The sequence below is a fragment of the Falco naumanni genome, chromosome 10 (assembly GCF_017639655.2).
Source record: "Falco naumanni isolate bFalNau1 chromosome 10, bFalNau1.pat, whole genome shotgun sequence".
Lineage (NCBI taxonomy): Eukaryota > Metazoa > Chordata > Aves > Falconiformes > Falconidae > Falco > Falco naumanni.
The window spans coordinates 25,555,567-25,569,443 of record NC_054063.1 but is presented as its reverse complement, the minus strand read 5'-3'; the positions used below and the strand labels follow the sequence as shown (position 1 = coordinate 25,569,443).

The window sequence follows — 13,877 nt, the reverse complement described above, 5'->3', positions numbered from 1 at the left end:
CCTCACAGCCTGGGCTGTGCGTTCCTCACTGGGAATGCTCATCATCCCCTGGATGTACGTCTTCCCTTCGGACACACTAGTTTTTCCTCACTGGAGACACTTATTTTTCACCTGGACACGTTAGATTTTTCCCCACTAGGTACATCTCCCCACTGGATATATTACTTTTCCCCTGGATGTGCTACTTTTTCCCTCAGAGCACCGCCACTTGTCCCTCAGTGGGCGCCCCTCTCCGCTGGATATGCTGAACGCGTTAGTTTTATCGCCTTCGGACAGGCAAGTTTGTTCTCTGGGCAGGGCAGCCGCGCCTCCCCGCGGGACCTCCGCGCCCCGCCACCCCCGGCGGAGTCCGCAGGGCGCCGAACGAGGCTCCGCCGCCGCCGACCCCCGCCGCCTCAACCGGCGCGGCGGGGCGGTGCCTGTCGCTTTAAGGCGGCGCGTGCCCGCGCGCCGCGGGGCCGGGGGGCGGGGCCTAGCGGCGGCGCGCGGCGGGCGCTTCACCTGCAGCCCAGAGCGGGCAGCGAGCGGCGGCGGCGGGAGCGGGGCGGCAGCGACCCCCCGGCCCCGGCACTGCGCAGCGCGGGGCGCCCAGCCGCACCGCCACGGCCCCCGCCTCCGCCACCGCCCCCGCCACGGCCCCGGCTCGGCGGGCGGGCGCCGCCGGGGCGATGAGGACCGGCTCACGGGTGCTGCTGGTGCTGCTCCTTCCCGTCTGGGGCTCGGCGGCGGCGGTAAGTGGTGCGCCCCGGGGAGCCGGGCGGGCGGGCGGGCGGCACCGCCGGGCTCCGCGCCCCGCGGGGGTTGCGCAGCCGCTCCGCGCCCGCCGCCTGCGGGCACGGCAGCCGCGGCAACTTCGGGGTCGGGGCGCGAAGCCGCTCCGCGCGGGCGGGGTGGGCGAGGGTGCGTGAGCGGCACCCGCAGCTCCCCGCCGGTTCCACCTCCCCCCCTTTCCCCCTTTTTTTTAAATCATCACTGTAGTTTTTAATTATTATTTTTTAGCGGTATCGTTCCCTCTGAATCCCGTGCCTCAGCGGTGCCGACGAAACTTGCCCTCCCCGGTGCGCCTCGGCGGGCGAACTTCGGGGGCAGCGGCGCGTCCCGGCGGCGGTGCCGCCCCCGCGGAGCCCCGCGCCCCAGCGCGGTCGCGCAGCGCTGCCCGCTCCGCGCCAGCCGCCCCTCCGCCGCCGCGGCGCCTTCAACTTTTATTTTTACCAGCCCGTCAACACAGCGAGTGGGCCTGAGCCCTGCTGGGGGCTTGTGGTCTGAAAAGTTCGGGGTTTTTAGGGTCCCCCCCCCTCGAATTTGGGAATGATCCGCAGAACATCAACAAATGCCGGAACGCGTGGCTGCAGTGTTACGGTGCGAGCGGGGCGGCTGCTGTATTCCCTGCTGGACTGGTTGCTGAAACAAGAGCCGCTTATTTTTCTGCCTGAATCCCCTGTGCCAAGTTGAATCTGTGAAGATGTCCCAAGTCCCAGCCCTTGGGGGGCCGGTGGGTGCGCAGAAATAGCCCTGATGCGCTCTCGTCTAGCAAGCACCATCATCATAATTGGGTGGTTTCAGATTTAAAGCCTATTATCTTCAGTAAGACCCTTTGAAATGTTTCCTTAATGGCAACGTCTTGCCAGCAACGGTCAGAGTCCACAGAGCCGCTGCTTCCTTGCGCTTCCCATGCAGTAGCTGGCATCAGTCTCCTGAGCGTGATTTTTAGCCGAGTACGTTGGCTGGCTTTCTGCTTACTAAGCTTATCCGAAAGGACCCTTAGTTCCTCATCCCTCCTGCCACTCTCTGTAATGCAGCATCATCTGTGTGCGGGAGAGTTTCGGGAACCCCGGGGGAGCGGGGCTCCTCTCCCCGGGGAGGCAAGTGCATGTCTCGAGTTGCGTTTTCTCGGGGAAGTGACTCTCTGGTCCCCTGGCTTCAGCTTGCGCTGCTGGGACTGGAGGCATCTGAGGTGCAGCCTGCATTGCTAAGTGATGCTCTGCCTAGCCCTGCTGACAGCCCGGGAGCGTTAGAAATCCCGCCAGCACTTGTTTGTGCATATATCACCTGGCACTTGTTAGGCATAAATCACTGGCTTACGTGCTGTCAGTGAGCTGGTTGAAGTTGGGGTCTGAGACCTTCCTTGCTGGGGAATGTGTACCCCCTCCCAAGGTGCCTGGGCTGCTGTGACTGGACTAACCTGTCCCGGTGGCCGGGGCTGGTTCCCCACTGCGCAGTCCAAAGTTGCAGCTGAGTGTGTAGCTGGATGCTTCCCCCCCGGGATCCTGGCAGGTTGTGCATGGGGCTGTGCTAGTCAGTGGCATTGTTAGATTTTTTTAGCTGGCATCCCCTCCTTGCCCCTGGCACGTGTAGAGCCTGGGGGGGTTGCAGAGGCAGCAGCAGGCAGAGCCTCGGAGGCTTCTGCTGGGTGGAGGGGAGGGAAGGGGACTTAGCTGGTCAGAGGCTCCTGAGGCTGCAGTGAGCTGGGGTGTTTCCCCCCCTTCAGTCCTGGGGCTTGCCTGGTTTCTCAATAGCAAACCTCGGGTTTGGATGTTGCAACATCAGGCCTTGATGAATTGCTGCTCTTTGTTTCCTCCCCTCTTCTGACAGTGCCCAGTATCCCAGCCTTCCTACAAACAATGCGCTCTTGTAGTCAGGCAACTATTTGCTGGCCCGTTTTATTTTTGCAGCTACAGTATGGATCCACTCCAACAGATACAGCACAAGCAGTTTCTGCTTGCATGCTGCTTTACTGTTGAGGTTTGCCCATGCCTGAACACCTAGTCATTGGGTGCAAAACACTTTCCCAAATGACGAAAGTCATGGTGTGTGTTATCCTTGTTTTGTTTTTGCAGGCACACAATGGGGATCTTACAGTTAGACCCACATGCAAGCCTGGCTTTTCAGAAGATGACTACACAGCATTCGTTTCCCAAAACATCATGGAAGGGCAGAAGTTACTCAAAGGTAAGTGGAATAAAAAGCTTAATAGGTTCTGCAATAACTGTATTTTCAGGAGGTGAAAGGAGGCTTAAAGATGCTGGGTTTGATGGTAAAATTGACTGTAGAATTATGTTTGTAGGAGGATGAAACACTAAGTGGTTTACCTGAGTGCAGTTTTGAATACAGATGAATCACTCGAAGTCCGCGTGCTGTCTGCTTCAGGTGGATTGTTTGCCTATAGTATGTGAGGTCATCACTTCACTTTTAAGTCTCCCACTCCTACCTCATCTGAAGGAACCCTAGATTTGATATTTTAGAAAGTATTTTTATGTATGAAATTCAAAGTTCCTTAAATTATCTCTGCTTTGAAATGCATGATAAAGCAGACGTTGTTGTTGGAAATGTGGTAAACAAGCCTACAGACATTCTGTTCACAAATGTGGCATTCATTTTCATTACTGCCCCACTGACAACATGAAAACACATGCAAAAAGAAACTACCAATTAGCTTTATAGTAATTGCAGGATTATAACTACTCTTGTGATTGTAAACTCTAAGACATCTTCGTAATCCAAGTAACAATAGATTATCCTGCGCATTGATCTGTCTCCCTTTCAAGTAAAAAATAATTAAACTTTATATTTGCATGATGCAGAAAAGCCATTGTTTTGCTCCAAAGAGAATTTTTGAAAATCAAAATCCTCCACCCCCTGGCTCTCCCCTTGAGTTAAATCACTAATGATCGGTGGACGCCGCAGCAGTTCTAAAAACATAGCATGTTGTGTAAGTTGGGGAGCACGTTGTGACGTGATGCTCTACTCAAGGGTTTATAAACCCTTTGCTACTTTTTCCTGAGTATGTTTACTCACATGCATGTCTCTGCCAGAAAGCTGGGATTTCGGTCTTCCTCCAGAGTGAACGCCTGCTCCCTTACTTCGATTTTTCTCAGAAGAGAGGGAGAGTTGTCAGTGTTCTTTCTGGCTTCCGCAGAATCCAGGACTGGACATTTTTTCTCTACATGAGTTGGCAATCAGTTTTGTTTCTGAGCCCAGTTGTCTTAGTTTTGCTGTTCAGGAATTCTCTTGACTGCCTGGCATCAATTAGTAGAAGTTGGGGAGTTTATTTTTAGCTTGAAAGATAACCAAACAGCGGTTTGAAATAGACAAGCCCAAGAATATAGCTACACATGAAGAGACCAAGTACCAATTGTTTATTTATATTTGATTTAGATTGTTTATTTATATTTTGTAGCAGTTTTTTCCCCAGACACATACACTGTAAGGCTTTACAGGCCAGCCTGTATACCCAGTCGATTTCATGCTTTTTAGCTTCGGAAATTGTTTGATAAACAATGTCCTCCAAACACTGTAGAAAGTCATGTCATCAATATATTTGCTAGGAGGAGCCTTTTTTGCAGGTTAGTGCTTGATAAATTGTGCTGTGTTTTTATATAGGTGGACAATAGGGATGGAGCAGAAGGTCTGTTTAGAGGAGTTAGCTGGCAGTGACTTAGAAGACAGCACAGTGGCTGTCACTTCATTTCAGTTTTAACTGGTATTTTTTAAACATGAAATTATATTTAGGTAGGCTGTCAAGTTGATTTGAATGAAAATGTATTTCTATTTAATTTTATCCTTTAAGGGCCAATTGTAGTTTTGCGTTAGTCATGGCAAATAAACGATTCCAAGATTCTATGATTTAGGGCTGAACTGGCCCTTGGGATATTATGTTTGCATGCACCACTTGTAAGATTCATGTCCTGATAACATTGTCATGAGTTACATGATTTGTAAGCATTTTGTCAACTGAAGAAGGAAGGGGGGAAAAAAAAAGTGCAAATGCTATGTTTGCTAATAAGGAAACTACCATCTTTACAGCTTTTAATCTGTAGTCAAATACATGCTGCTGTTTATCATAGGAAATAAATATATCTTAATAATCTGTACAGTAACGGGGGAGAAAATTCTTCCTCGTGCTTGTGTTGTTCTTTATATATACTCTGGCATGTAAAATTGGTAGTTTTCCAGTTTAGGTTTAATTTTACTTCCTAACACTTGCTATGTCTGAAGCATAAAATGTTTATCTCTTTCTTCCATCTGGGTGAAGTATTGTACAATAGTTCAGACCAAAAATGAGTTCAGATTGCTTACATTATCATGTTTGATAGATTGACATATGTACTGTTTCACACCATCTTACCACGCAAAGCTTTGCTGCCAGCTACCACCATCTTATTCATCAGTATTCAGTAATTCATCTTCAGGCCAAATGGGACTGTTTGCCTAAAGAAAAAGTAGACGGGAATTCACCTGTTAGTGCTTTCATGGAACTGGAGGGGGGGAAGCGTATACGGAGTTCAGATGGCTCTTGGGGGCTTCCAGTAGGCATATGTAAAGTCTTGAATCCCGTAATCCTCGCTTTCTCCTTAGGGAGGAGATGTGGGCAGTCCTGGGACAGTTTGTGCTGCCTGAGGGTTTGTTCCTCAGAGATCCAGTCGTGTGTAGACCTCAGCGTAGTGCTGAACTTCAGCCGGCATTGGCAAGTTTAGATGTTACGTGGTTCGGGGATAAGCTGGGTGGCAATAAACGCAGCAGTTCGTTCCCTTTTAAGCTTGTAATATCCAGCTCTCAAATGTATGCAGTGTTATGAATGTATCAAAATGGAAGTGCTTATAGTATTTTAGGTTTGAATCAAGTTAAACAGATAATGACTGCTTATAATTGACTTATTCCAATGGAAATAGCTTAGCCTTAATTTGACAACAAGAGCTTTTACAGAGTCATTGTTTTATTACAAGTATGCCATAAGCTATTAACTACTACTATGTGGTTCAACTTATTTGCCTGAGTCAGCTCTCTAACATCCACAAAACATACAGATTCAAGCAGGAGCTATTTGTTACACAGTAATTAACTTGTTTATGATAAATGGATGGGAGAAATGTCACGGCATTTTGTTTTATGTATAAATGAAAAGCATCTGCATTCTAAAAATTTCATGTTAATTAGACTTAAAATAGTATTCCCCAGTAGTGCCACAAATACCACGTATTACATATCCCTGCCAATGCTGTAGCGGGATGGTGGGGTATTAGCTGAGTTGATTTGTGGCGCCAGTGCCATCCTTAGAAATGCTGTCCCTGCATCTCTTAAGAGAAGTTACTGGGCTGTAATCTGTTACGTTTTTTGGTCTTTGTTTTTGTTTCCAGGATAATGAACTTAGTCTTGATCACTGATGCATGATAATGTTTAAAGTAGGATCCTTAACTGTTTTCTTCTTTAGCCTAAGGAAAAATCTCAAAGACTGCAGTATGGTGGAGGACAATTAACAGCAGCGGTATCTTTTTCTCTTTGTTAATTATTAATGTTAACTTAAAATGGTGAGAGCACTGGTCCTGAGGGGTGGGGACATGAGGTACTGCACTGAAGACAGTTCAGCACTGACTCAGGGGATCTGATCTCTGAGTATTAACTCAGGTGTATAGGAGTGATGATGACTAGTGGCCTCTCGGGGAAGGAGATAAATAAGGAGTAGGATGCTGAAAGTGACATGCGAGATGATCTAAGAGGGACTGATAATCTTGTTAGTGGGTTTATGCTCTTCTCCATTTTTGTAAGTTTTTGAATATTGTAATAAAAAAGACATTTTTCAAAATTAGAAATTCATGTTTTATTGGCATGCTGTGAGACCGTGGCAACTGGTAGTGGGTGGAATGACATCATGGTGTTAAATACGTTATTTTTCCAGTGTAGTACCAGTTATAACAGGTCTCCTCTCAGAAATGCAGCTAAACAATACAACATATAGCTGTCCTTACAACCAGGAGAAAACACAGGCAGTTGAGATGTACAGCCCCTTCTTCATCTGTAGTGATTCATGTTTCTGTTGCCCGTCCTAAATAGCGCCTATACTGATGTAGCAGGATAACTTCACTTGCGTAGGCAGTTACGTTTGGGTAGAAACATGTGGAAGCACAGTTTATTTTCATATGGGAAGATGAATAAACAGTGCCAGCATGTTCTGCTTCAAGCAAGTGTACGAAACCAAAGGTAGCCAAGCTTCAAATGTATAAAAATGTAATTGCTTCCATACTAGGATTTTTACTAGTGTTATTTTTGGTTCAATATAAATAAAATACATAACTTTATTGAAATACCTGTTTTTTCATAAGAATTTAGACTGGAGGCCTCTGCTCCTAAGTTTTTTTTAGAGGTAGAATATTCTCTTATGGTCAAGGGCTTTTTGTTCTCTCTGCTAAGGTTTCAAAACCTCTCAGCCCTCATCACCTCAAATTGTAAAACTTTGGAAGGCTGTGGATACTGTTTAGAAAATATACAACAGGTAGACCAAAAAATGCCAACATGTCATGGAGTAATGTAGAAGCAAATTTTAAATTAAAAAAATAAAAGGGGAGGGTGAGGGGAGAATGACCCTTTGCAAAACTATGTTTGAGTCTGGTTGCTGGTAATTCATGTAATAGTAACTGTAGGGTTATATACGGTACCTCCTTTTGGAGGTAAATATACTGTGTTCTTGTGGTTAAGGTAATGTAGGAAATTGCATGTGGAGTGTGTTGTGAAATGTACTAAGAGCTCTACTTGAAAATATTCATACAGCCCCAAAATACTACTGCATACGTGAAATTTCACCCTTGCAAAAGCATGAGACCTAGTGTTCCTCCAGAAAGATAACAGCTTTGCCTGTTTGTGCCTAGAGGGAAGGAGCATGGCCCGGGGTAACAAACAGTAACCTTGTAAGCGAGCGTGTGCCTGCAGTGTTGTGTGGCCCTGGTACATGAATTGGCTAATGAGGTGTTCGGCCTGTCTGTACTTCTGGCTTTGCACTTTTCCTGTGTCTAGAGTCCAGAAAATACATAGATACCCGTCTGCTGTTAATTTTGGTAGGAGTTTGGTTCCTAAAGGCTTCTGCAGGTCAAGGTCTGCCCTCTGGAGCGTGCTTGGGAGGATGCTCCATCCCGAAGGCATCCCACCTGTGGCCGCAGGGTACCCGTGCACCCCGTTGTGCCTCCATCTTCTGAGTTCCCTTTGGTGTGTCATATAGATGTTTTTCAGAAGTGAAGGCCGTGATGGGTATTGGGATTTGTTCTAGAGTTTGGTGGTATTTTTCAGCACCTCTGGAGGGTTTTGCTTGGTCCTTGTAGCAGTACAGCAGCTCCGCTGCAGCCTGCTGAAATATCCAGTGCCTTCTCTGAGCTGCTCCGAGTTTAAAAGACAGACTTTTCCATTCATGCTTTTATTTTCTGGTCTGTGATTCTGGATGAAAATCAGTTACTGAAGTTATCGTACACATAATTAGCTTCGCAGTTCCCTAATAAAATCTGAAAGTAGGCAAAAGTCCACCAGGAACCCAGAACTCTTTCCCTAACCTTTCTTCATTCCTTTCTTGGAGGAAAAAGAGGCAGACAGACATCAGCTTTCTGTGTTAAGCTTGTACATGCTCCAGTGAAACTGCCTCTCAGAAAACACTTCTCACATTCCACAGGACAACTTCTTTTAAAAGCAGTTTCTCTTGATGGGCATGTTGCAAATCAAAACCATAATTTCAATCGTGAGTTCCAGGGGAGACCCCAGGAAGAGCTGCTGCAGACTGGGGAACTGCTGATGCGTATTTATTTTTAATGTTATTCTTCAGATCTAACTTCTGACACAAAAATGATGTTTAAGATGACATTTTTATCTAAATAAAATTGCAGTTAATGAGACTGGAGTAGTCAATAACACTCTGTAGAGTTAATCCCCTTACACTGTTTAATAACTGTATATATTGCTTTCTAGATCAGAGCTTTGAACCAAATTCCTCAAACCCAAGTAAAATTACTTTTTTCTGCATTCTGGGGAGCTAACTGATTTTTATTGGAATAAATCAGCTTCTCCAACAACAGACTTGAAGCTTCTCTCTTTTTTTTTTTTTTTTTTTTTTTTCCAGGGGTTTGTATATTAAAGAATTACGCAGCTTCAGATTAGGCACTCTAAACAAACAGATATTAAGGAAGAAAATGAGACAACAATTTCTATTGAATAATTTATTCATTTCTTTATTTATGCTTAGGCTTTTAGGAAATAAGCCATGTCTGGAGCAGTGTCAATTTGTTATTTATTGTGAAGTACCTGTTGTTTTGAATTCCAAATTCCAAACTGATAATGTTAGGTCTTTCAAGGTTAGAAAATGTTAATTTTAAAGTCAATTCTTTGTTCAGAAACTGACTTGCTGACAGAGCTCCTGAGCTCTGATCTCACAGAGCAGATGCTGAAAGCATTCTGGAAATACTAGGGTTTTTTGCATGTGGTAAATGAATCTCAATTAATCTAGCAGTGAAATATTTTTTTTCCTAATTTTCATTAACCTAATGCCAGTTCTTATCACCTTTATTTCATTGATATTTACATGCAAGCCTCCTTCTGCCTTAATTTCTATGAGTATAATGTTTTTCTAGAGGTAGCTTATTTCATTGCAGACTAAAGCTATTGAAGTCCTTAGACTGTAGCATGGGCCAGGTGCATAGCTCCTAGAATATTTTAGTAATATAGATAATACTTAAAAGTCTTATTTGAAGGGCAAGAAGAGATTAGAACTACAGAGGATAGGATTTTATTGGAAATCTGCTTAATATTTTTTTTGTATAATAGAATGAATTTGGCTAACATAGGAAAAGAAGGGAGTTTGATTTGAGGCTACTGGTATGGTCAGTTAGTGCCATTCCTGTATAAAACCTACTTTTTTTTTTATTTTTAGACAAATGGAAATAGTAAGAACTAAGACCAGAAGGTGGTGTTTGAAAAATAAAGTCCTATATTTACTTCTGGGAACTCCAGTTTCAAATGGTTTGACAGTGGTTTTGACATGAACCTGTGCCAGTGACTAGAGACTGGTTTCTCCAGGACCCTGATCTTGAGCACTGCAGTAGAAATTTATGCTGGCTTGAGGGGCTCGATCGGTACCCATTTTTGTGTATGTAAACCTTCTGTGCACTAGCCAAAGGTTCTGAAGAGCGTTTGGCTTTACATTCAATTTGTCTTTTGGTGCTGAAATGACCCCCCCAGTGCTGTTTTTGCAGGTAAAGCGCAGAAGTGTCCTTGGCCAGCCATGCCATCAGAGGGTTTTCTTACTGCTCAGTATGCTGTGATATATCGGGTTTGATATTTTGTTTAAATATTTATTTATTAGTATTTCTAAAAGGAGAGGCTGAGAGAGCTAGGATTGTTTAGCCTGGAGAAGACAAGTCTCAGGGGGAGACTTTATCATCATGTATAAATACCTCATGGGCAGGGCCAGAGACGGTGGAGCCAGGCTCTCTTCAGTGGTGCACAGAGAAAGGGCAGAAGGAAACGGGCACAAACTGAAACGCAGGATATTCCACTTAAAAGTGGGAACTTTGAGTGTGAGGGTTGTCAGATAGGGTAAGAGGGTGCTGAGGTGTTGTGGAGTCTCCGTCCTTGGCCATACTGGGAAGCCAGCTGGGCACAGTGCTGGCTGACCCTGTGCTGGGCAGGGGCTTGGGCCAGAGGCTCTTCAGAGGTGCCTCCAGCCCCCTGCACCGTGGTCCTGTGGCACATGGGGCAGGTGGGTGGGTGGGAAGGCAGAGTGACCAGCTGAGCTCTTCTGCAAATACAGACCACGTAGCTTTAAATAAAAACATTCCAGCAGCCTGCAAAAAAAAAATTAATCCTTACAGGGAAACTGTTTCTGTAACTTCTTGGAAGCATAACCTCTAAAGAGAGAATAATTGAAACACCAGGGACCAGCATTCTGCTGTTTGCTTCCATTAATGTCCAGACTTAACTTCGGCATAGTTTGTCTCCTGGCATAAGGAAACGTTACACTTAAAATCAAAAAGCTCTTGGCTTCCTCTGTATTTTCAGTAGAATAAAAGCAGAACATATGGAGTTTCTGTTTTCCCCAAATATTTGTCATTAGAACTGGCTACTTTGCTTCTTTCTGCAGAATCTTTCCTAAGCAAGTTTTCTGCAATACAAAAAATATTCGGGTGGAACAACACTTCTTTTTGCCACAGGCTTTATGATTTTCCTTGCTTATATTCATTGTCCCTAATTTATTTATTAATTTTGAATTGCAGTTGCACAGAGGGAGAGAGAAGTGGCAAATGTTCTGGCATATGGGCTGCACTCATTGGAAACAGTGACTTCCAGCCGCTCCTGCTGCCCCGTGCCTCATGACCCCAGGCTCCAGCGTCTCTCTTTGTCAGCCGCTTTAGGTTCCTGCTTTCTGCTCCCTTCCAAAACAAAATTTTAATTATTTTTTTTGCTTTGCCCTTGCTACTTTCCCACCACTGTTCCTTACTATTTGTGAGTCTTCTGTAATAGAGAGCCAGTGGCAGTCATTCAGCACTCTGCTAGTTATGCTGCGCAATAGCTCCCGCTCTGAGGGGTCACATGAGCTACAGCCTATTAACATTAGCATGGTAATAGCAGCCACGGTGTAGTGGTCACAGTGGGGATGTTGGAAGCTCTGCCAGGGACCCCGAAGATATGTATGGGACACCCATGAAGGAGGGGGGGGAAAATAATGCCCTTTCTGTTTTGAAATGAGCCAACCTCTGTGTGTTACTGATACCCGGAAGCACTGCAGTCATTAAGGCTATTACTATGCCTATTATAAATCAAAATTTTGTAGCAGTTCATAGTTTAGTCACAAAAATTACTTTTAGTCTAAAATTTTGTTATGCTGAATTTGTGTAGTAGTAATGCCAATCCATATGAAGCAAAATTATCTTTAAAATAATGGTGAATATAGCAATTCTCCAAAGATAAATAGTCAAGATCACAAAAATTGTTCCATACAAAGCTCTGTATCAGCTCGCTCTGTCTGTTCTTGTCTAGAGAATCATAAAAGGCAGGTTGGTGAAACAAACATTTGTTACTTCACCATGTAGTAGGAAAAGCATATTGAGGTTATTGGTGTATGAATGTAGTAAAAGCATCAAGAAATGAGTCTGTGAAGATGCTAGAACATAAAGAAATTGTTACACTTGAAAAAGTACAAATCAGGACTAGTTTAAAGGTTACAATTTAATCAGCTGTTTGTTCCTGATATAGTCAGTGGTGATTAATAGATAACTGTGGAAGTTAACCCTGAATATTTATCTGCCCTGTAGGTACTTCTGGCCATACAATTTTTTTTTTGAGAAGTCTCACTGATTTCACTGGGAGCTATTGGTGGCATTACCTGGACCTGCTCATTACAATCTGATGGTGTTTCACGGACTCATGGAAAAACAGGGCTGGAGTAACTCCAGAGGGTATCTAATGCATGTGCCTTCCTCAGGGCTTGAGCAGCTCCTTTGTGATAGGTTTGTGCCCGGTGTGGTCATGAAGATCCAGTCGTAGGGACCACTGCCAATATAGTGTCACTTCCCTGTCCTCCCTTCGTGTTTAAGCTAAAGCTCTCTTTATGCAGTTTAAACCTGTTTTGATTTGCCTTACTCATCATAGACACAAGGAACAATTGTTGCTTCCCCCTCCCTCCCAAAATACTTGAAACTTTTTTTTTTTAGTTTCTATAGGCTGAACCAGTCATTTGTTCCCTTTCCGTGTGTCGTGCCAGGGCTCCCTTCTTTCAGCCCTTATCTTTGCTACTAGCTTGATGGCTCAAGTTGATCTGACTATGCCAGCCCTATCTTGCAGTGCTGAGCAGGCAAGGGGCATTGCTTTGCCTGTTTTGCAGGCAATACTCCAGTTGATTTATCTAATGTAATGAGTGCTTTTTTTTTTTTTTTTTCTTAACAGTATGACACTGTTGACTCATGTTCTGCTTGTGATCCAGTATAACCTCCCACATCGTTTTTTGAAGAACCGCTACCTACCCAGTCATTTTCTGTGTGGAGTTGATTAATCCTACTGAATAGGGTTATCTTGCTCTTCTATTGAATTACATTTTTTTTCTTTTCCTTTAATGGCCTGATCTGACTTGTTAGGATTGTTTTGAATTCTAATCTTGACCTCCAACAGAGTTGCAGTTGCATCCCGCTTTCGTGTTGCTTGCAGATGTAGCAAGCATATGCTGCATTCCTTTATCTGTTCTGTTAATAACGGCATTGAACAAAACCAGTTCCGAACAGACTGTTGCAGAGCCCATGTGATAGAGCCTTCTGCTTTGACCATGAAACATTAAAACTTATTATGCTGTGGGTGCTGAAATAACTAATGTTTAAAATAGTGGCTTGTAGTCCAAGCCTTTTATGTCTTGATGTTGTATGCCTGGGACCCATAGGAACATAAATCCAAATGTCTTCGTTTGTTAGTACCTTTCCTGCCTTTTATGAGAGTTACAAACACTGGGATCTTTAAATTTTCACCATCTAGAAACATTCCAGATTAAAAGCCTGGGAGAGGTTCACGTTAGTTAAACAAAATGCTGTTACTGTTGGTGGGGAAGGTCTGCTTCCAATCGGTCCAGTATTGGACACACTGGATTTGTAGGGTTCTTTAAATGCCCCAGCTGAACTGCTGGCCGGCACCAGAGGCGTGTTCCCAGGCTACTGGGCATGCCTTTTGGGCTGGCCTCCCACGCTGGTGGGCTCTGCTCAGCAGAGGACATTTTTATTGAAGGAGCTGTTCCTAATCCCAATGTAAGCTAGAAGAACAGGGCTAAATTAAAGCTGAAGTAGCAAAGCGTTGGACCTGTATGTGGGGTGTGGGCTCCTTGGTGTAGTCTGTTTTTGCTGTCCTGATGGTTGAGGGTTTTGACCTTTGCTGTGGCGCCTTCCCCATCCTGTGATCTGTCTGGTCTTGTAATGTGTTGAAAGCCAGGTGTTTGCTCCACACAAAACAATTGGGTATTGCACTGCCTGTTTTTATTATATGTATATTATTTGTAGAGCTTATTAGAAGGCCTAGACCACACTTACACAGAGATACTAAACAGTAAAAATATTTAATTTTGCCTGTCATGCCTGTGTGTTTTTGGTAACTGA

General features: G+C 44.6%; 1 protein-coding gene across 1 annotated transcript in view; it reads left to right on the top strand.

Annotated features, from left to right (window-relative positions):
- Window positions 1-508: 508 nt before the first annotated feature.
- The window catches only part of CDH4 (cadherin 4), a 466,523-nt gene continuing 453,154 nt past the window's right edge, over window positions 509-13,877 (top strand). The window contains exons 1-2 of the mRNA XM_040607978.1: window positions 509-731; window positions 2,838-2,949. Coding sequence (XP_040463912.1) covers window positions 669-731; window positions 2,838-2,949 — 175 coding nt within the window. The 5' untranslated portion in view covers window positions 509-668. The remainder of the gene's footprint in view (window positions 732-2,837; window positions 2,950-13,877) is intronic.